A 22,588-nucleotide genomic window follows, 5' to 3' on the forward strand; every position below is an offset into this window, starting at 1 on the left:
AGTGTCTCTATTTTACTCTGTATATGAGCAAACGAATATAAATGTCCAGGACTACAAAATTAGCCAAATATCTTTAACTCAATAAAAAGCAGTTCAACAGCACCCAGAAGTCACTACTCACAGCTTCTCCATTCGCAAGGAAAACTCCAATGTCCAGGCCCCCCAAGAGTGAAATGCCCCAGGGCTGGCTTGCTCTGCGTGGACGTGTTCTCTCCTAAGCTAACCTGAAGAGCAAGCTGGATTTGTTTACCGCACAAACATCTGTAATTGCTAAACATCTCGGTGACATGGGGTAACAGTTACTGCTTATGCAAACTGCCCATCCAAATTACTCTCTGCAGTATGAGCGCATGAAAACCCAAGACACAGAGAAATTGGAAACATCTGTAAAAATTAATGGCTGAATTAACCAAAGTTGGGGGCTGGTTAAAACAGCTAAATAGTTCCAGTGCAACATTTGATTTGAGAAAATAATCCTCCACGTTATAGGTTGCTCCTTAGCCTATCCACAGCCCCCCTCCGTGGGGGGTCCTTGCTGGCAAACACTTCATTGTAACCTACCAATGCAAACCCATCACAAATCTTGTTAACAGAACAGTATAGATAAGATACAAGTTAAGAGAATTTATTCCATCTCTAAAAGCAAAAAAAAAAAGAAAGAAAAAAGAAGAAAAAAGAAAAAGAAATACCTCTTCTCCCATCATGCAGGCAGCCTCCTCTCTTCAGTTTGAAAAGGTCCCAGAACTACCCTGGAAGCCTCCCACTTCCTTCCAACAGCCAAAGGCATGGAGCCTGAAGGACCCAGCCTAACCCTGAGTCATACTTGGGACCAAATGAGCAACGGGGAGAACAAAGCTCGCATTTGTTTATGGCTCAGGAAGCCAGGGCCGATTCATGGCTTGGGTGGCTTCGAGAAAAGTCCTCCTTCCTCGCCTACGTCGCCACAGGAATCTAGGCTGCCTCCTCGGACCCACAGGTGTGACCGCTCGCACAAGGAACACACTCAAGGAGCGTTTATTTGGCAGGACCCAGCAAGCACTTCTGGTTAAAAACATCAGAGAGAAAATAAAAAGCCCACTATCTTTCAATAGATACCGTGATGGGGAGCAAGAGATGTCTAAAATATGGTTTGTATACGAAATGCCCATCGTGAAAGTGCCTGTATTTTAAAGAAATAAAATTAGTTGTACCACACAAAAATTACTCATTAAAAAAAGAAAAAAACTGAAGAAGGAAAAGCAGCCATGCCTTTATAGAAACACTTCCCCTAGGAAAAAAATAGCAAGATTGCTGCCAGCCATGTCATCGGTAGTAACCTAACAGATCGGAATAAAGTGTTTGAATAGCAATCTTGTTTTTCGCCCACATGAGATACCATTTTAATTACCATTGTAATGAATTCAGAGCCCAGTGGTTAAGAGTTCAAAACTCTATACGCAGGGTGTCTGAGATCAAATTCTCAGCTGGGCCACTTCCTAGCTGAGTGATCTTAAGCAACTTACTTGGACTCTGTTCACCTCAGTTTCCTTATCTATAAAATGGGGATAATAGCACCAAGATACAGGGTTGTCTGGAAGATTAAATAAGTAATATATGTAAAGTGTTTATAAAAGTGCTTGGTACACAGGAAGCAGCCTATGAGCTACTATTACAAATTCAGGACCACTTCACAAAGCAGGATGTCACGTCAACAGTATCCTCACCTTACCACAGTCCTCATGTACAGAGACTCTGATAACCGGTTTTAGTTATTAACTGTTAAGTTAATTTAAAAACCATTTATTCAATATTTATTAGCCACCTGCAGTGTGTAAGGGGCTTTGAATAAGATGCTGTCCCAGTCCTCAAGAAACTTGCAATCTGCTTGGATAAATAACACATAGATCTGTTTATGTGTCACGCAAGAAAACAAATGTGGGAAATGTCACTTGGCTGAAAATGGCAAGTGTGATCCAAGTGCCAGAGAATTAGCATTTTGAATTTAGAGGACAGATAAGAAATCACCTTATCAAAACCTAATTAGGATGGGAGGGATGAGACAATCATCTGTGCCGAAGAATTCCAAACAACGAATGTAGATACTCTGCCCTAAAGGAGGTGAGCTTAACTCCCCACTCCTTAAGAGTGAGGCGTGTATAGTGACTTCTTCCCAAAGAGTTGATGTAGAAAAGGGGAAAAAACAGACCAGCTTTACAGTGGAGAGACCTCAGCCGGGTGACCAAGGTCAACATCAACAGTGAGAAGTCATGTTCAGACCATGTACCCTTGATCTGATGGGATGAGAACGGCACTTCACCTCTGTGGTTCCCCCCGCCCCAAACCCATCACTTCAGTCTTATCATGAGAAAAACATCAGACAAATGTCAACTTAAGGACATCCTACAAAACTCCTCAAAATCGCCAAGGTTATCAAAAACATGGCATGTCTGAGAAACTGTCACAGCCAAGAGGAGCCTCGGGAGACAGGGCGAGCAAATGTAATGTGGTCTCCTGGATGGGATCCTGGACAAGAAAAAGGACTTTAGGTAAAAACTAAGGAAATCTGAGTAAAGGATGGATCTTGGTTAATAATCGTGTAGCAATATTGGCTCACTAATTGTGACAAATGTACCATATTCATGTAAGATATTAACAACAGAGGAAACTGGCTGTGGGGTATGTGGGAACTCTGTATTATTTTCACAACTTTTCTATAAATCTAAAACTACTCTAAAATTAAAGGTTTCTTAGAAAACAAATTAGGAAGATGAACCTGCTGAATGTACATATATACATAAATAAATATATCTACGTGATTTATAGACACACATGATGATGCTCATGAGTGTGTGTGTGTATATATATATATATATATGTATATATATATATATATGTATATGTATATGTATTTAACAATGCCCTCCCAGCTTAATTTTTTTAATCTCTTTATCCTTAGCCTAGCTATGAACATAGATAGTCGAATGCTGACTCCTGGCTTTTTGCTTTCCATAATACACAAAAGAGTTTTCTTTGAAAGGAAACTTGGCTCTTCTGTCAGTTCTGCTGCCAACCCAGGCTACGGCAGCCCAACTCAAAGAGTGTGCATGAGGTGGGCCCATCTGCCCCTTTCCAAGAGCTACTAGCTACAAGAGCTCCAAGCCAATTCGTCATCAACCACAGAGCCCCGGGGCTGGCAACTCTCCCAGCTACTTCCTCTCCCATCTCCACTCCACACTGCCTGGCACCTCCCCAGTTCTCTCTCTAAAGTGCCAATCTGATCATGACACTGCCCGTCGGAACCCCTCCACCAACGTGCCAGCCCACCCAGAAGTGCAGCCTGTGAGTGGGCTGGCAGAGACCTGAGGGAAGAGGGTCAGGCTCCCCTCCAACTCCCTGCCCCCAAGTCCCCTGCAGCCCAGCCAAACCCAGCCCTCGTCCATCACCACACTCTCCCCTTGCCCATGTGCACGCTGCCAGTACCATGAATCCCCAGTTATCTTTTAACACTTTGCTCAAATATCACTTTCCTTGAAAAGATCTCCCTGACACGCCATCCCCTCCTTCTAGACCTCCAGGAAAGTGAGCAGCTCCTTCCGCTCTATTCTCTTTGATGCTTTGGACAGAGCTCTGCTGGTCCTTTTCCCCTGCATCATAATCACTTTTAATACGTACCCACTTCTCTCCCATGTAGGGACAATCTGAAGCGCTAAATGAGAGGCCTGTATGTGACAGCTGATCCAAGGTGTGATGTGGGAGAGGAGGTGTTAACTCCATTCCAGTTAACTACACCAGACCCCCGCAAACAAATAACCTGCCAGGCGAAAAACGTGCACACGTTATGCTAATACAGCCTCCAGACATGCTACCTAGCCAATCCCCTTCCAAATGAATTGCCATTCCTTAGCTCATTTATCTAGAAATTCCAGAGCTGCCACTGCTGGTCCATAAAATACATTCAATAAAGCTTCAGTGAATGAAGGAACGAGCCAATTAATGAACAAATGGAAGAGGAAATCTATAGCCAGACTACAAGCAAACCCCAAACAGAATGAGTCTTCCTTTATGATTGCGATTGCATTAGGACAAAACATATTCATGCATCCAGTCACAAAATATTTATTGAAGGCCAACTATAGTTTTTAACAATGATTTCCAAGGAACTGTAAATACAATGGTGACTAACAAAGACAAGGTCCAAAATCATGGCACTTCCTTTCTTTTTTTTTAAGACTTTATTTTTAGAGCAGTCTTAGGTTCACAGAGAAAGAAAAAGAAGGTACAGAGATTTCCCAGATACCCTGTGCCTCCTCGCATGCTCAGCCTCCCCCGCTGTCAACATGAGAGTGGTATGTTTGTTACAGCTGATGAACCTCCATTGACTCGTTATCACCCAGGGTCTGTAGTTTACCTTAGGGTTCACTCTTACGTTGTACATTGTATGAGTTTGGATAAATGTATAATGATATGTATCTATCATTATGGTATCATTCAGAATACATACAGAGTACTTTCACTGCCCTAAAATCCTCTGCATGGCACTTACTCCCCAACGGCCAATACTGAAGGCTTGGTGATGTCAAACAAACAGCTACCACAGATGGAGCAAAATTCATTTCTCCTTCTCTGAGTTTTAAAATTTCCGTAATAAAAAGTTAAAGAAATGATCCCGGAGACTGCACTGCTATTTATAGGCACTCCTGTTCTAATAACCAGAAGGGCAACAATAATAACTACTAACGTTAATCTAGTGACTATTCTACACGAGGCACTTTTACCCATTTTTTGAGTTACTTAATCCTCCTAACAACCATATGGGCCAGGTTCTCTTGTTATTCTGATTCTACAGATGGGGAATCTAAAGCATTGAGTGCTTAAGTAATTTGTCCCAGGAAGAGGCAGAGTTGGGATGTGAACCCGGGCAGTCTATCCTGCATGCTTAATAACTATATTCCTAAAAACACAATTTTAAGGCCTCCTGGGAATGTGATTCTTGGTGACCATCTGGCTGCAATTAAACATTTCACAGAAAATACACTATGCTGAATGTTTTAGAAGGTATATATCAAACATACATAAAACAGTAAACAGTACCTAATATGTCAAAGAGTAACCCTGTATACTATTTCTGGTTCCCTTTTCCTACCACCGGCCCTCTCCTCACTTTTCCTAGATAAGGAAAGATAACACATAAACCCAAGTCTGAAAATCCCAGACACTTCATTCAGCCCAGGCGACCAGTGGGCATCTCAACACCACCTGCTCTTTAAAAATCACGGGTCTTTCAACTGCTCAAGAGATGTCACAAAATCTTATCTTTCAACCACTATGAGAGACATCCAATACTATGGGTCTCAGATAATCACGCCAAGGTTCGACCCAGTTGTGTTTCACTAGTCAAAGTATGTAGCGTTAGCTTCTGGGATTCCCCAGAGCTTATTTCTAGTCTTCAAAGGATTAGAGACATAAATCTCTCATTTTTAAGGAACTAAGATCATAACTTTCAATGTTTACATGTTTTAATTTTACATCAGTATACAGCTTGACGAATTTTTACTAGTATGGATAAAAAGACCGCCTGAGGTACATATGAAGATATCAGAATTTCTCTTGCTGCAATTTGGCTGATTAAAAAAATTGATTAGTAGCTCATTTATATATGATTTTAATTCTAATTCTCTGTTACAAGTAAAAGCTACAATGTTGATATTATAAAGGCATTAATTTGGATGACTGTGATTCTATAAATGAGATTCAAGATGATGAGAGCTGAAAAAGTGACTGTCACAAACACAGTGTCTAGTTGTGGAACATAGTAGAAAAGAGAGAAAGAAAACAGAATCATTTCAAGAGACAGAGATCAGAAGTCACTAATGGAAATCAACTAAGACAGGAAGACCATGGAACTTCTTGAAGGATTTCTTTGTAGGGACTCCAATAGTGTAAACAACCAACCTGGAAAAATACCTTTTCCAATCTGGCTGTTTGAAGAGCCCAGGCCAAAAAGACTGCTTTTCTCAATAATTAAGGGGGCCAAGACTAGCTGTGCCTAGGGCACTTAAGCATGGAATAAGCTCGCACCCGAAAGCCAGGATTATTCTACATAAAGACATATCAGCTTAGGTAGGTCCTGGGACTCACCTGAGCATCTGGAATTTACCCACCCATGTGTAATACCTGACACTCCTTTCCCGGAGTATTTGGCCAGGAGTGATCATCTGAGTGGCTCACGAAAAGGGAAGGAGTTCAGAAAAAGGGTGAGGCCAGGCTGGGATTGCAGGGAAGCAGCCTGATGAGGAAGTTCTCTCTCAGGTCCACCGCTGGGAGACAAGGTATAAGCCATATTCATGAGAATAAGGTCCTGTCTGGGTTGCCTTCTTACAGTCTCCCAACCCAATCTCTAGGCGGATGACTCCAAAACCTACATCTACAGTTCTCTCCCCATCACCAGACTTATTTATCCAACTGCTTGCTGGATGCCTCCACCTGATGGTTCCACAAGGACCTCAAAATCCAGCTAGTCTAAGACTGAACCCATGACCTTCCTCCCCAGATATCTTTCTCCTCCAGTGCTCTCTTATCAGGGAATGATACTGCCATCCACCCAGCTGCTGAAGCCAGTTGCCCAAGGCATCCTCTTCAAGTCTTTCCTCTCCTTTATCTCCCACATACTATCAAACTTCTTGATTCTATCTCCAAAATATTTCCCCCAAACATTTATGATAATAATTCAAAGATGTTAGAAAAGCTGTTGGTCTTATCTTGATGTTTCCTTCCATGTGAAAGGGAGACCAAATGGACACTCTCTGGACACACTTGGCCTCCGGGCAGAATTGAACACTGTTGGAACTCTCTATCTCCCTATTCACTTTCTCCTGGGAGAGTGAAATGACTTCTCTGATAACTTGAATTTAGGAAAAATAAACTGGGCATGCTTAGCTCAGCTCTTCTCTTTCCTCCTCTTGGAAGTTGGCCTTCTCTGCTGTTCCTCAAGGAGCTGGCCCTTCTACCTCACATGGGTCTGCCCGAGTCCAGCATTGCTGAGACTGGGTGGGTGAGTCTGTCTAATTCTGGAGATCAACTGCTAGGCCCATTTGGCTCTCACACTAATCTATATCCTCCAACTTTGCCTTCATCAATAACAACACTGTAATATAACATAGGTAGAGAAAGATGTACAAATCATAAATATGTAACTTGAGAAATTTTTACAAAGTAAAATAAGACTTACATAAATAGATATACCATGCTCATAGATCGGAAAGGTGTCAATTCTCCCCCAAAAGTATCTATAGTTAACGTACTCCCGTTCGAAATCCAGGAGGTTTCTTTGCGGAGGGAGGTGGAGATTGACAAGCTGATTCTAAAATTTATATGAAAATACAACAACGCAGGAAATCTTGAAGAAGAGGAATAAAGATTGTGGACTTACACTACCAGATGTCAAGACCGACTACAAAGCTACAGTAATTAAGGTAGTACAGAATGACCACAAGGACAAACAAACCAACAGAGCAGAGAGTCTGGAAATGGACCCGCACATACACAGCCACTTAAATTATGACAAAGGTGACCTTTCTGATAAACAGGTGATCTGCAGAAAGGATGATCCTTTTGATAAACAGTGCTGCGTCAACTGGATATCCATACTGAAAAAGTGAACAAAAATAATATTTTGATTCTCCATCTACTGACTCATTAACTGGTTTAGAATCTACATTGAGGAGGGGGATTTACTGGTAGAGCCAATACAAGTTTCTGTTAACCTCTCCCCTGAATTCTAGTTATCCTGTATTCTGTAATCCACTCCTCCCACTGAAGCTTGGAATACTTTCTCTAAACCACCTATGTGATCATGTCACTCTCTTGCTGAGAATTGCTCCCCATTGATGGCTCCCCATTGCCCTCAAAGTCAAGTCCAAACTCCTTAACAAGTCTCACCAGGTTCTTCCTGATGTGGGCCCTGCTTTCTTCTCCATTCTCATCTTTCCCCACTTCCTGCTGGAGCCTCGACACATGCTCTGTGCTACTTCCTTTTCCCTTCGAGGCATTTATACATGTTGCTCTTCCCACCTTGACAACTCTATGCTCCTTTGCTTGATGAATGTGTACTGGACCCATGGTTCTCAGCCTAAACATCACTTCCTGTAGGTCTAAAAACATCACTTCCTACAGGTCTAAACACCACTTCCTGTAGGAAGTAGGTACACACACATGAATATACACTCTCCAGCCTCCCTAACAACTCGCTACTTCCTGCCATGCCCAAGGGCTCCTACGGCACAGTACTGTGTTCTCAGCCTGGTCACGGCATTCCCCACACTGTATTATTATTGCTTGTTTACTTTTCTGCAGCTCCCTGAGGGGCAGTGACCTGGTCTTGTTTACCACTGTATCCTCAGTGCGGAGCATATAGTGAGTACTGAACAAATACTAGCTGAAATGAGTTACATTTACAATTTCCAAGTATTTTCAGCTATATAGCATTTTTTAAAAGTCCTATGAGGTAGGATAGGCATAAAGAGTATTCCCATTTTACAGATGGTTCAATTGAGGCTAAGTGACTTTGTCAAGGTCAATCAGCTAGGACAATGGTACCATGCCCTTCTAATCTTATGATATTTAACTTGGTTCATCTTTAGCCACAACGTATTTTCCACTGTTTTGATATAACACATACGTACCTCTGGGCTTAGTTTAAATGGTACATTTTTCCCCAAGGTTCTTTTCTTTTTTCTTTAACCTTTATCAAGGGAAATTTCCAACATATACAAAAATAGAGTACAGTGTACGGAATCCCCATGTATGCACCACCTAGTTTCAACAATTATCAACTCATGACCAATCTGGTTTCCTCTGTGCCCCACCCACTCTTCCATCTTCCAAATTACTGGAAGCAAAATCCCAGACATTAAATCATTTCACCTATAAATATTTCAGTTAAATGGTACATTAAACACATCATTCACAGGCATATCAGGTTGGTAGTATTAAAAAGACTCATAAATGGGGTCCTTCCTTATAGCTCAGTAAGAGAAGCAAGAATACGAATTATTTCCTTGTTGGTCGGGGGACTGTTGCAGATACACCAGTATCTCTCCTGGTATATAATCATCAGCATTCAACCACTCTGGGTAGGGTGATATGGATTAAAGCACAGGTAAAATAAGCACAACATTTTCAACTGACTCAGAAAAGTGGATCTCAAAACTTCGCAAACTTGAACGGAAAGTATACTAGGATGCTTGCAGCTGTTAATAATTATCATAGACCTTTTTTCCCTCATGCGAGTTATCAAACCAGTCATGTCAACAGGTCAACTGCCCCAGCCTGAGTGGAAGACCTGCTTGGGCTTCACCTAACACAGATGCTGCCACATGAGATCCAGTTTGTGCTTCTGCAAAATCGAAACAGCGAGCTCAACTCTCATAGGAAACTTCCTTCCTTAAACATAAATCTTAGACACAAAACCATCTCAGAAGCGATGAGAACCAGGTCGTACACAAGTAACACATTATCACACTCATCAGCTCCCATGCCAGGTTGTGCAATAACATAATGGATCCATAAATCTATGTAACTATCCATGGCGCCAACAACAGGGTGGGGAGAGAGTTTTGAATCCTCTTAGATGCTATAAAAATTGTCCGCAGCCAGTAAAGCAGGCTGGGAAGTTTAAGTTTTCCCCAGAGGCTTCACAATGAGAAGCAGGTTAAGGGAGCTGCCAGCACATGGTTTCATTCTGCAAACAAATCATGAATCAAGATGCATACACACGCCGTACATATATATGTTACTCTGATGAAGTTAACATTTCTTGTCTCTAAGATCAATGCAATAAATCTTCTGTTTCACAGAGGTGCAGTGAACCATACAACTACTATATTTCCAACTATATAACTGTTATCCCACCCGGTTCCCTCATTTTATAGCTGTCTGTAATCTTTAAAGTGCTATATTAATATAGTTTGAATATTATTCCTTTAACTAACACTTACTGAGCACCTACTATATGCCACACACTGTTCTAAGCACATAGCATACATCAGTGAACAAAACAAAGAATAAACATAATAAAAAATAAACATGTTAGAAGGGGGCACATGCTAGGGAAAACAAAAAACGCAGTGCAAGTAAGCAGGATGGGCCAAGGGGGCAGGTTTCAGAATGAGCAGGTGTCAGGGAGGAGAGGCAGGCAGCCACGGCGGGCAGGTGGAAACAGAGTGTCCAGGCAGAGGACACCACCATGGCAAAGGCCCCCAAGTGGGAGCGTGCGTGGCATGCTTGAGGAGGAGCGAGGGGGCCAGGATGGAGCAAGCAGGGAGAGAGCAGTGAGGGAGGAGGTCCAAGCGGCAATGGGAGTCAGGTCATCCCAGCTCCTGGGCCTCAGGGAGGATTTTCACTTTGGTTCACAGGGGAGCCTCTACAGGTGTGCGAGCGGAGGAGTGGCACGACCTGACTTCGGGTTTCAAAGGCTCACCCTCCTGGCTTTGATATTGACGCTAGACCGTAGGAGGAAGGGAAGAAGCAAGAAGACCACTTAGGAGGCCACCGCAGCGATGGCGAGAGCAGGGGGAGAGCAGAGGTGATGAGCCACGGCAGGTGCCGGGCACACTTAGGAGGCTGCGCGGATGGGGTCGCCTGATGGATCAGCCATGGGATGTGAGAGAAAGAGGGGCGTCAGGGACAACCCCAGGACTTTTCTTCTGAGTGATGGGAGGGGGAGTGGCACTGCCTTCACCTGAGATGGGGAAGGCTGTGGGCAGAGTGGTCTGAAGGGGACGAGGATGAGTTCAGGTCTGGACAAGCTGCTAAGAATTTAGGACCTCTGAGTGGAGATGTTCAAGACGGCAGTTGGACACGTGGCTGTGGAGCTCAGAGAAGTGTGCTGAGGTACAAACTTGGGAGTATTATATTTGTCACTGATACTGCTATTAGTAACAACCCAATTTATTATTAGCGGTTAAGACAAATATTAATATCAATAATGAAAGTTATGCACACACAATGTCCTTTTACACAGAGAAGAATAAGACTGAGAATCATAAAACAAACAAAAGGAATTAACTGTTTGCTGACTGAGTCAATGGTCATGTTCATTTCAACCACTTGAACAAAATGAAGAAAAACTGTATTCATCGTTCCTTTCCAAGATGGGAACTTGCTCTTTTGTAAATATTTATGGGAATCTGAAAGTGACCATGTGAAGCAGAAATGAACTCACAAGCTGGGACACTAACTAGATAGTTTTCAGATCTTGAGAAATAGCAAATCGACTAGAGAAGTTTCCACAAAACAAGAGTTTAAATGAAACAGTCCTTCCTTTTTAAGTATCTGCCCTTTCTGCCTTATTCATCTCTAAGGGTATTAAGTGTCCAAAAAGTTTCCTTTCCCGATTCTGTTTCTAATGTATGATGACACTGGGCAAGGTTGCTGGTGGATGGAGGGAGGGAGGTGGGTGGAAGTTCTACAGCTGCAGAAGATGATGCAACTTTTAAAAATTCATCTGACAGAGAAATGAAAAACATTTAAAAGCCGTCGATAAACCTGCAGTAGAGATGTTGCCCACGCCCCATCCCTGAAGCCTGCTGGCACAAACGTCAAAGCAAAAATTTCAGCACTAAATCAAATTAACAAACATTCTTTAAGCACAGCACGAGTGTAGCTTATTACAATCTGGAAAATTCCACAGTATTTATCAAATCCTAAGCAAGGCTATGATGCTTAAAAGTGTACCACAGTAGACGTCACTGACAGCCACAAGCACAATGGCTCTGGGTGTGTTGCTGTGGCAACCGCGTACTCAGCAGCAACACGCTGTCTGCTTCTCGCCAACCCAGAACCAGGGGCAGGAGAAAACAGCCAGCTTCCTGATGGTAACAACCCAGGGATTCACAGCGAGGGCCATCTCCGTCACTCACACACGCAGGAGACTTCCTTTCAGTAGTCTGAAATCATTTCCACCAAATACCTTGAGAAAAAAAATGCACAACCCCTCTCTCTACTGCAGAACCAGTCAACACGCCCAAGCACAAATCACAAGAGAAACATACCAGGAGAGAAGAGAGATTGAAAAGTACCAAGGTTATGTGTTTAGCTGGGTCCAGGCATGAGTGGCTTTTCTGAGGAGGAAATACAGAAGGGCCGGTCTATTTGAAAAGTCATCCTGAGAAACATTCCATAGAGAGGAGATCAGTAAGAAAAGCAACAGCAAACTAGAGCATGAGCCTTTCGAGGAAAGCTGTTCCTATATAGAAGGAGAGCTGCACACGAGGACAATGAAACCTCAGAAGAGGCATAGGAAGTCGTAGACGCCAAGCCCTACGAGGTACTTTTTGGATACACCACATTACGTTGAAATAAAACAGAAACTGTCGAACATACCTTTTCCACAGGCAGAAAGTCATTTTCTACTTCAATCGACCTTGGTCTTAGCTTTATTGGCTTGTCTTTGAAAATATCTCCAAAGCCCACTCCCTTAACTTTCTTCGGCTGGATTGCGGCCGTTGCGACTGTCCCGTTGGCACCCTCGGATTTGGTACTGCTCGAGTCACCCCCATCACTCTCGGAGCCTGTGGTTTCCCTTAAACCTGTCAAGAGCGGGGATGGGGAAAGAAAGAGCTCAGAAATCAGCCATAGCCGTGAAGCACTTCATAGCCAGCCAGGAACCACTGCTAAAAGTGTCACTGGGTATGGGATAACTTGCACTGCGGTTTTTCATTTAGCACGTGAATATGTTGCATGGGGGCGGCTCTGAGTTTTGTTCCATCTCCCCACCCCCAGCTTTTTTTTTAAACATCTTTATTGGAGTATAATTGCTTTACAATGGTGTGTTAGTTTCTGCTGTATAACAAAGTGAATCAGCTATACATATACATATATCCCCATATCTCCTCCCTCTTGCGTCTCCCTCCCACCCTCTGTGCCCAGCTTTTAATATTAAGAAGTGAATCAAAACTTTTCAGAAAATCTAATTTCAAAGCAGATCTCTTCGTAAATGTGACACTTCACCTCTTTTCAGCCAGAGCCTGGTTCTCAGCCAAATTTGTTTTGCTGCAGTCTGTGCAATAACAACTCTTCCCGCCCCCTCCTCGCCTCCCCACCTAGTCAGTACCACATACTGTACCTCCCATTTCTATGACTCATGTCAGTTAGCAATTAGCAATGAAAGTAACATTTCCTAAAGGGAAACTGTAAAGTTAAAAGCCATTTAAACAAATTAGCAATTAAAGAAACCACACAAAATTATGACTGCCAAAGAATTAAATCTCTTTGGATGGCTTCACAAGGAATAAATGCACGCAGACATGTTTCTCGAGGAAAGCATTAAACCAAACTTGACATTGAAACACTTTCACTGGCAAGATGATTGTATTTGTTAAAGAGGGAAAGGAAGCTGCCCTCCGGGGGGCCAGAATCCCCCAAGCCTACAGTTCTTCCTCCCTCCTCTGACACCAACGTCTCCCCAGAGCTGAACTCCTTTCCAAAGAAGAACACTGGGGACGTGACATCTTTCCTTTGACCTCCGGTGGCATGTGTTGGAAGTCATCAAATAGATATCAGCAAGACAACATGGACACTTACCTCCCCAGATTCTTTTTTTCCCCAGGCTCTGCCCACAGTCATGTTCCTAAAAGGAAGAGCCTATTTGTTTCTAGTTAATTTCTGGGTGTACGTTCTTATTTTGATGGTCAGTACATTAGTCATGCCATCAAAGGGCAGGATTAAAAGGATATCTTATGGAAAGTTCCATTAAGCCTGTCTCTAAAAGCCTCTAGATGTGTAGAATAGCTCCTGAACATTTACTATATGTCTCCTGATGACAATGATGCCCTTGGGATGAAAGTATACCATCAAATTTTGTTCTCTATTAGCCACACTGTGCATTATCTTCCTACACGTAAGGTGGCCTCTTAGTACATAAGAATGATACACCAAATAATTGCTCACATAAAATGTCACAAAATGTTGAAGTCATTCAAATAAAGAAGTCTCAGTGCAGGAAGAAACTGTTAAATGAAAACAGAAAAATATAGAAAGGTCATTATAAATTGCTAACAAGTTTCAAAATCAAATCCTTTAAACAATGGCTGTGTTTCTTGTTGCTGCTGTTTTCAATAAAATGGTATTTGTAAGCCAAGAAGGAGGGGGCGGGGAGGAAGATCCCTGGTGTACATTTTAATTAACTAAAGAACAGCATTTATGAGCAAGAACAGAGGGCAGAACAATGAGGAACAGCCCACAGCAAGGGGGTCGGCTCCAATTTACAGGGCTGGATGCGAGTGTGCAAACATGGAGAACCTCCCTGGATTAGCTATCCATTCGTGTGTTTATCTGTTCATTGTTTTTGGAAATACCCCTGCTGGAGATATAATTTTGGAGTCTAAATATTGTGTCATTTCCCCTTTAACATGTTCTCATTTTGCCGTATGGATTCTTTCTGTGTGATAAATGGCTTGTATATTCTTTTCTGGTTTGGAAAGAAGCATTTGAGAGCGGAATAAAGAAATGGTTAGTGAACAGAAGACATCCCTGCTCCCCTTCCCTGCCGCCGCCACCACCAGCGCCACCAGCAGAAGGCAGCAGGGCAAATGGATTCGGGCAAGTCTGTTTTAGTTCTTCAAAGAGAAGAATTTGAAGGATTCTTTTATCATACCTCATTAGCTAGAAACACAATATTTTCAACCACTGCCAACCTGATTTCACTGAGCTTCTGGTTTTAGGGATTTGCCACCTTCCGGGCTCATCTTAATAATATCATATTAATCACTGTGAGAAATACTCTTTATGTTACACAGGGAAAGGTTGCACGGTCATTCAACCACACAAGCATGGGCTGGGAAGGAAACACATGGCAGATTTTTCTTCTGGATATTCTGGTAGCTTGCTTCTATCACTTTTAAGTACTATGAAATTAAATGTCTGAATATCTGGGTTGACGAAATAACTCAAAATCTAGTTCCTTCCCTTCGGAGGAAAAGAAAGGTGGCTTTTCATTTTTGGTGCTGTATCTTTTAGCCACTGGTGCTCATAACACACACTATTATGTAAACTATCCCTGTGTCATGCTCGTAATGCCAGGTGACACTCGAGGGCAGTGCAACCCAAAGTGAGGTCTGTGGACTGGAGCCAAGATCATGAAGGGCTCGTTCCTGGTACACAGAGAGACAAGCACAGAAAGTGTCCGTGTTTGGAAATGCTTATAGCAGTGTGCGCTGGTGCTACTTCCAGAAGTGCGGCCAACAGACGCGTCTGGGTGAACAGGGCACAGACCAACGTCGGTCTGCCTGCTCCTGCTGGGAGGGGCGGGTGGTGCAGCGCATGCGCAGTGAAGGCAAGCCAGCAGTACCCGGTGTCTGTCCGCAGGGGAATGGAAATAAAAATACACTTCACTGCAGACAGTTTGAGAAGTGTGGCTCCGGTGTTCACGCGTGAACCTTCTCTTTCATCACTGTGTATACGTCTCTATGTACGCATATGTGTACATGCACACTAAGGTGGATGCTTTTCCTTCGCAGTGAAAAAAGAACAAAGCTTCCTCAAGTTTGCTTTGGCCACTCATATAACTGGCCAAATTACACAGAAGTCATTGCCAATAATTTCCTTAATATTCCAGCCCGTGAGCCATTTTTGTTTATTTTCAAGTTTACACTCACACGTGTAGTGCTTACTGTGTGGCAGGACTGTTCTAAGAACTTCACGAGATTCATTCATTAACCTCATTCATCTCCTTCCCCTCAACTTTTGGCAGCTTTCTTTCACAGCACAAAAGGCTACACACTGGTCCTGCCAAAAGAAGTCTGCCGTGTGGTGATTGGCTGAATGAGCAAAGCAAAATACCATTTCTGGCACGGACTTTTCTTACCAAAATCTTACTTCTTTGAACCCCGCAATGAGGAAATGACTTATTGGTTTCCAATGACCCACTCAGTAAAAGCAATAACCACGAGAGGTTGACATCTCCACAGGAAGCCATCTTACACCACCCCAGAGGCCCAGAGATACTGGTACAAACACATATGCCATGACCAATGTTACTGATCCCTTCTCTGCACGCATGGTTCATGCACGCATGTCACACACATGACAGAGGCACAAAGCAAACAAGACAGCGCCAGGGGCTGGTGATGGGAATGCTCCTGCAGCACACACCAAGGAGACGGCACTTATCTCAGGCAAATAAGTCCATGTCCTTGGATCAGAAATTCACACAGACACTTGGCAGAAGCATGAGCAGCTCAGGAAAGTGCAGCTGCATCAAAAAACACAAGAACCCAGATCTTATCTTTACAATTGCCTCCTCCTGTTAAGGTCACTCACTGTAATAGCGTCTGTGGCCCTCCGTCTTTCCCGGTGCAGCTCGGTACAGAATTGTCCCTTCAAAGGTAGTCTTTCCTGACAGTGAATGAGAGAAGAGAAGGGGAGAGAAAAACAAGAGAGAGGGAGGGGGAGCAAATGATGGCAAAAGAAGGAAGAGGGAGAGTCTTTAACTGAACTTGTCTTCAATGAATCCACTGCAAGAGCTTCATCCACAAAATTAATTAGAAACCATTAGGCAGAATTTAAGAATGTTACAGAATGAGCCCAAAGTCCCCATGCAAGCATGATGGCAATGAGCGCCGGAATTAGGGCTCACCTCTGCAAATGCCTGGCATGTGGATTATGCCCAATTTAAACCTGGAAGCCACTTCAATATTATACCTCAAGAGTAGGAAAACCTCAACCAGAGGAAATCCAATCAATCGGATTCCTTAGTTAACTCATTCTTCTCCTTGGAGAGTGTGACCCGAACATAATATAGATTTTGGTCCATTATTCTTTATCTTCTACCCTTAGAGCCCAGTATGATACAAACTGATATTCATGACCCCAAGAGTCTAAACAAGGCACAAAATCCCTTTTAAAAGATTTTTCATTCTTAGTATCTTTAAGCAAGAAAATGTACAAGTATTCTAGAGGGGGGCTTTTACCAATGACGTTTGAAACCAATCGTGGCTTCCATGTCAATGTAAGGGGTTTTCTGCTTAGCACCAAAGACATCAGAAAACCCTATTTCCTGAAACATCTTAATTGAGGTTTTGCCATATCAGTCATGAGACTGTACTTAAGCATGAGGACATAGGACTCACCCAGTGTCAAATGCAAATTATCTTCTTTTTTGTTGTTACAAGTAGAGGTTATCAATAGCATAAGACTGGACACATGGCTAAAGCCCAAATCTCTCTGGAACCATGAGTAAGTACATAGACTACACACACTCTGCCCCAGTTTGAGGGTGCACACACACACACACACACACACACACACACACACACACACCCTACAGAGAGTACCATCAGCAGGTAAAATGGTTTGATAAAGACAAGCTCAATTAATATATGCATTACTCTAAGTTATCCAAGAAATTGGTCCTATTATGGCTGTGAGCTAAATATCGAACTGGAGGCCAGTTACATAGCTCCCTCATAATAAGTCTGAGGGATGAAAAGGTAGGCTACATTTACAGAGAGACAGAGAGTGGAACTGAGTGAGAGAGAGCAACTTGTCTCACTTTTTAGAAACATTCTTCAGGAAAATGGGAAATTCCATTAGGGACCATCATGTCAACTTCTGGGCCATGTCACTCCTAATAACATGAAATGGATTGTAAATGATCAGATCAACAAATTAAATGGAATCAGGTATTGCCAATTTCTGTGTCCTACAGACATGGTGGTACACCACTGCTTTGAAATCTGCCCTTTTTGACAGATGTGCTCTGTCCAATTAAAGCAAAAACTTAGATATTCAAATCACTGGCTACATAAGGATAATCCAAAGAAACAAGTGTTTCAAATGTTCTCCTTAGACTTGTAGCTCTGGAGGACTTTGATGACAAAGTGGAACAAGTAACAGTGGCTAGTTTTTATTTGGGTGAATTTTTATTCTGCTTAACTTCAATCACTAAGGTAACATTACTCCCAAGAAATACAGCTGTTTTGTGAGCCAGGCCCCCCAGAAGTGAATGGCAGCAGTCCTTCTGGTGTCAGAAAAAAGTAAGAAAAAGAAATCAGTATTTCAAGAAAGTTCCTCCAAGTACAAGAGAACCTCCCTTTCTTCTTCCCCAGGACCAAGTCTGAGAATCACTGAGGTAGACATGGCCCTGCTATCTCTGAATGGCCAAGCATTTCTGCAAAATACCCACCCCCCACCCCGTCCACTGGCAGCAAGAGGACTGGAAATGGAACCTGGGATGGGGATGAGTGAGGACACACACGTTCCATCTAGAGAACAAGAGATGGGCAATTGGAAAGTCCATGAATATGAGTGCTGTTTATTTTGGGGGAGGGAGGAATATTCTACTGTCACTATTAAATATTAGTACTTGAAGGCAGCAAACACTGTAAAAGGGAAGCATTTTAAAATTTCAACACAAAATCATATGCTTACGCTAGCATCTAATTTTGCCTGAAACTCTATTTCATCAATTTGCTAATTGCTCTTCACTGCCAACAGAACCTCATACACAAAACAAATAACATTTAATATTAAAAAGTATAGAGACACCAAAGCGTGGGGGGAGGGTGCCAGCCTGGCTTTAGCTCTTATAGGCAAGGGGCACAAGCAATCCATTTCTTACAGCTAATGAAATAAAATATTTCTATATCATGGGAGTGGTTTGCCCTAAGTTTTAAAAGGCCATCTCCATCTTTGCCTTCGCTTGACAAGTCACTAAAGTATCTGAACCTAAAATTCAAACATAAGGAATTAGGAAAATAAGAAAGTCAATTCAAACTTAAATATCATGGTTATTAATGGTTATAGAAAGAAAATGCAAACTTTCTCCCTCTGAAAACTATGGGAAATAGCTTAAAATGTTTCTGTAGCTAAATGATATTTTTCTTTAAAAAAAAAACAGGAATACTTCTTAGTTTTACAAGAATTATTTTATAATCTAAGAAATTAAATAATATCAAAAAGATGTTAGAAACAGGAAAGTCACATTTATATCTTAAATGTGAAGCAAAGTATGTATGAAATTGAAACCGGACAGTAGTCACATCTGGATTTCTTTGCCTCTACATCCAAATAAATCTTACAGATCAAGATATTTTCTGATTGTAATTTAATGCAATAATATCAATATAATTTGTAATTAGTTCTATTTCACATCATTTAGTCAATACTCGCATGTGCAAAATTATAACTGAAAAGGTAATTAATTCATCATAATCTGTGATCATAAGAAGAAATAAGTTAAACTGTACTCAGATTTGAAATTTGTCAGATGCTCCGTGAAAGGGTAAACTACAAGCCATAATGGGAGCAATACCAAAGTGTGTGCAAATTATATGCAGGAAGGCCTGCATGTAATGGTGGCTTCATCACTCAGAAGCGAGGCCACACCCAGGACTTCATCTCACTGGGCTTTAGTGTTCTCATCTGACACCAGGCTAGATGAGCTCTCAATTCCTTTCCATCCCTAACATAAGATCCTGCCCGCACAATTATTGCAAACCCTTGGATGTTTTGTTTTTTAAAAACCTAATTTACTCAGCATTTTTTTTTCACTATTGATCTGTTACATGGGAGCCCATTTCACTCTTTTTAAAAAAAAAAAAATTCCCTGTTTTGGTACCATTTTGCAAGCCCTAATGAGTGCATAGATCTGGGTGATAATCATCAGTGGCTGCTAATATTCAAAAAGAAAGATAGCCAGACATTATGAGCCTCCAGATAGACTATCCATCACCACCTATGAAGCAGTTCTGTCCCCCCACCCCAAAAAATCTCTCTCAAACCTGAATTTAATCAAGGCCCTACATGCAATTATCAATTTATAGGAATACAGAGTAAATGACACAGCAGAGATGAAATCAGCAAAAGGCAGGCTGTGGGAAACTAATGGACAAAGGACCTCAGTTTCTTCAGCAAAAAGTAGCAACGAAAAGAGGCGACATGGAAGAAGAATCTAGAGATTCAAAGAGAGTTGAGACATATCAACCAATCACAAGGTATGTACTTTCTTTGGGTGCAGATTCAAACTAACAAATTGTATTAAAAAATAGAAGACTATTAGGGGAAAGTGAACACTGACCATATAGGTAATTACTTTGAGGAACTGCAATTATTATTATTATTATTATTACAATTTGGAGTGAGAACAGTATTTAAGACACCCTTTTATTGACACATATTGAAATATTTATGGATGAAATTATATGATATCTGGGGTTTGCTTCAAAATAATACAGGGGGGGACTGCATAGTGGTATAATTACAATGAATTGGCCACAGGCTGCTAACTGCTGAAGCTGGGTAACAGGTACACAGGGGTTCATCATACTATTCTCTCGATTCGTGTATGTTAGAAAATTTCTATAATAAAAAGTTGACAAAAACCTTTTTGAAAAAGCACCTTTAAAGTTCCATAAATGCTATGAAAGGTAAAGATGCTTTCAAATTTAAATATACAGCAAAAAGTTTCTGCCACTACCTGACAATGAATTTTCTTGTTTGAGATAAAATGTTTAAATCAACATATCAACCAACACAACTGCTGTAACTCTATCCTTGATAGATTAGATTACCCTGAACAAAGATCTAAAGTTTAGAGATTTTCATAACCAACTACCATATATAAAAATACATCAGGGTAAAAGAAAAGCAAGTTCAAGCAATTTGTACCTTTCATTCAAAGCTAAAAATGCCTCCTCAGAGTAAGAAGGATTCAGCAAGCATTTACTGAACACCTACAATGTGTCAAGCTGTCGCGGCACACTTCCTTATAAATAAAATGCAATGTTTCTTCAATTGCATTCATCCATTGGTTAACGAAACTCAGCTGAATAACTATCCTCAAAAACCTTCTGAAAGTAACAATGCGAAGAGTACAAACATCAAAGAAGTGTGTGTACATACAGGGGTAGGTGTGTGTGTGTGTATAACAAAGAGATGTATAAGGATACATTGTACACAAAGTTTTCTTCATATGTACCAGGATACAGATTTCATCTGTCTTAAAAAAAAAAACCTCCCCCAATGTCTACTAGCATTTAAATTGAGAGGATTTTTATATGTCACTAGGATCTCTAAAAATTACCAAAATGGTGCAAACATTAGGAGTTTGACTTACTCCCAGAGCCATGTATTTTTTTTATATAAACTTATTTATTTAATTAATTTAGTTTTGGCTGCATCTGGTCTTCGTTGCTGCGCGTGGGCGTTCTCTAGTTGTGGCTAGCAGGGGCTACTCTTTGTTGTGGTGTGCGGGCTTCTCATTGCGGTGGCTTCTCTTGTTGTGGAGCACGGGCTCTAGGCACGTGGGCTTCAGTAGTTGTGGCACACGGGCTCAGTAGTTGTGGCGCGCAGGCTCAGTAGTTGTGGCGCACGGGCTTACTTGCTCCGTGGCCTGTGGGATCTTCCCAGACCAGGGCTCGAACCCATGTCCCCTGCATTGGCAGGCGGATTCTCAACCACTGCGCCACCAGGGAAGCCCCAGAGCCATGTATTAATTAAGCAGTCTCTGTGAAAACTGTGATTTATGAAGGGTATTAAGTGGGCTGGTCTAACAAAGACCTTTATTAACTACAGTTCAGCTCATACCAGAGTAAAAACATAGATATCTTTTGTGCATTAACTACATTTGTCTTTCTCAGTTCTATGATAAAAGTAAATATGCATTTACTGTAGTTATACTAGATGTTATCCCTGGGGGAAACTGCATGAAGGATTCATGGGACCGCCCTGTACAGTGTGTTTTTTTTGGTTTTGTTTTGTTTTTTGGCAACTTTCTGTGACCCTATAATTATTTCAAAACAAAAATGTGTCTCTTTTGTAAAGTAAAGTACACTGAAACTACTAACACCATTCTCTGGGGATAGGGAATGAGCAGATTCACTCTAAAACCAAAGGTTCCAAGTAGACAGATCCTACCAGTATACATAATTTCTGCATGTGATCTGATCTAATTACATATATTTTACCATCAGAGTGTAAACAGTTACTGAACAGCCTGTGAGAACACTGAGAGATGGTATTTCTCTCTCTTTCAGGGGATTATTTCAATTTAGCAAGCCCTAGGGACATTATAATCACATCTGCTTTCCTATGAAGCCCTTTGTGACCACCGCTGTCCTTACATCCCCATGGGACCGGCCTCTCTCTGCCTGTGTATCCCACTTTTCCTCAGATACCCGGCTAGCAGAGCACGTGTGGCACTTTCCTGAACTTTCGCTGATTTGTGCACACCCTTTCCACAGGGCGAGCTGACTGAAGACAGGGACCCTATCTGATTTGTCTCTGTATATCTTCAGTGCCTTGTACAGCATCTTAGTAACAACAGGGGCCAAGTAAAAGCTGAATGAATGAAGAATAGAAGAAAAGAAGGAAAGCAGGAAGGATGGATGGATATGGACAGACAGATAGAAAGATCAATAGATGGGCCCCCTTCTCCTTAATTGCACATACAGGAAGATTACAAAAGCCATGTACTTATTTCACAAGCATCCATCCTTGTTAGGAGAACATGCCTCTCCAGAGACCTCAAAAACCCCCTTGACAAGGGACAGTTCCTGTGGTAACTAAACATGGCTGCCGGAATTATTAGGCTCTCCTAGTTCTGAAATGGCAG

The 22,588-nt window shown here is 41.9% G+C and overlaps 1 protein-coding gene across 6 annotated transcripts in view; it reads right to left on the reverse strand.

Moving 5' to 3' along the window:
* The window catches only part of SH3KBP1 (SH3 domain containing kinase binding protein 1), a 337,779-nt gene that overhangs the window by 126,614 nt on the left and 188,577 nt on the right, over window positions 1-22,588 (reverse strand). For 5 of the 6 annotated variants that reach the window (XM_059911028.1, XM_059911025.1, XM_059911027.1 and 2 more), the window contains one exon: window positions 12,361-12,566. In XM_059911028.1, coding sequence (XP_059767011.1) covers window positions 12,361-12,566 — 206 coding nt within the window. Of the gene's footprint in view, window positions 1-12,360; window positions 12,567-16,296; window positions 16,372-22,588 lie in introns of all 6 variants that reach the window. The other variant, XM_059911030.1, reaches the window with a different exon arrangement.

Source organism: Balaenoptera ricei, chromosome X, assembly GCF_028023285.1.
Source record: "Balaenoptera ricei isolate mBalRic1 chromosome X, mBalRic1.hap2, whole genome shotgun sequence".
Lineage (NCBI taxonomy): Eukaryota > Metazoa > Chordata > Mammalia > Artiodactyla > Balaenopteridae > Balaenoptera > Balaenoptera ricei.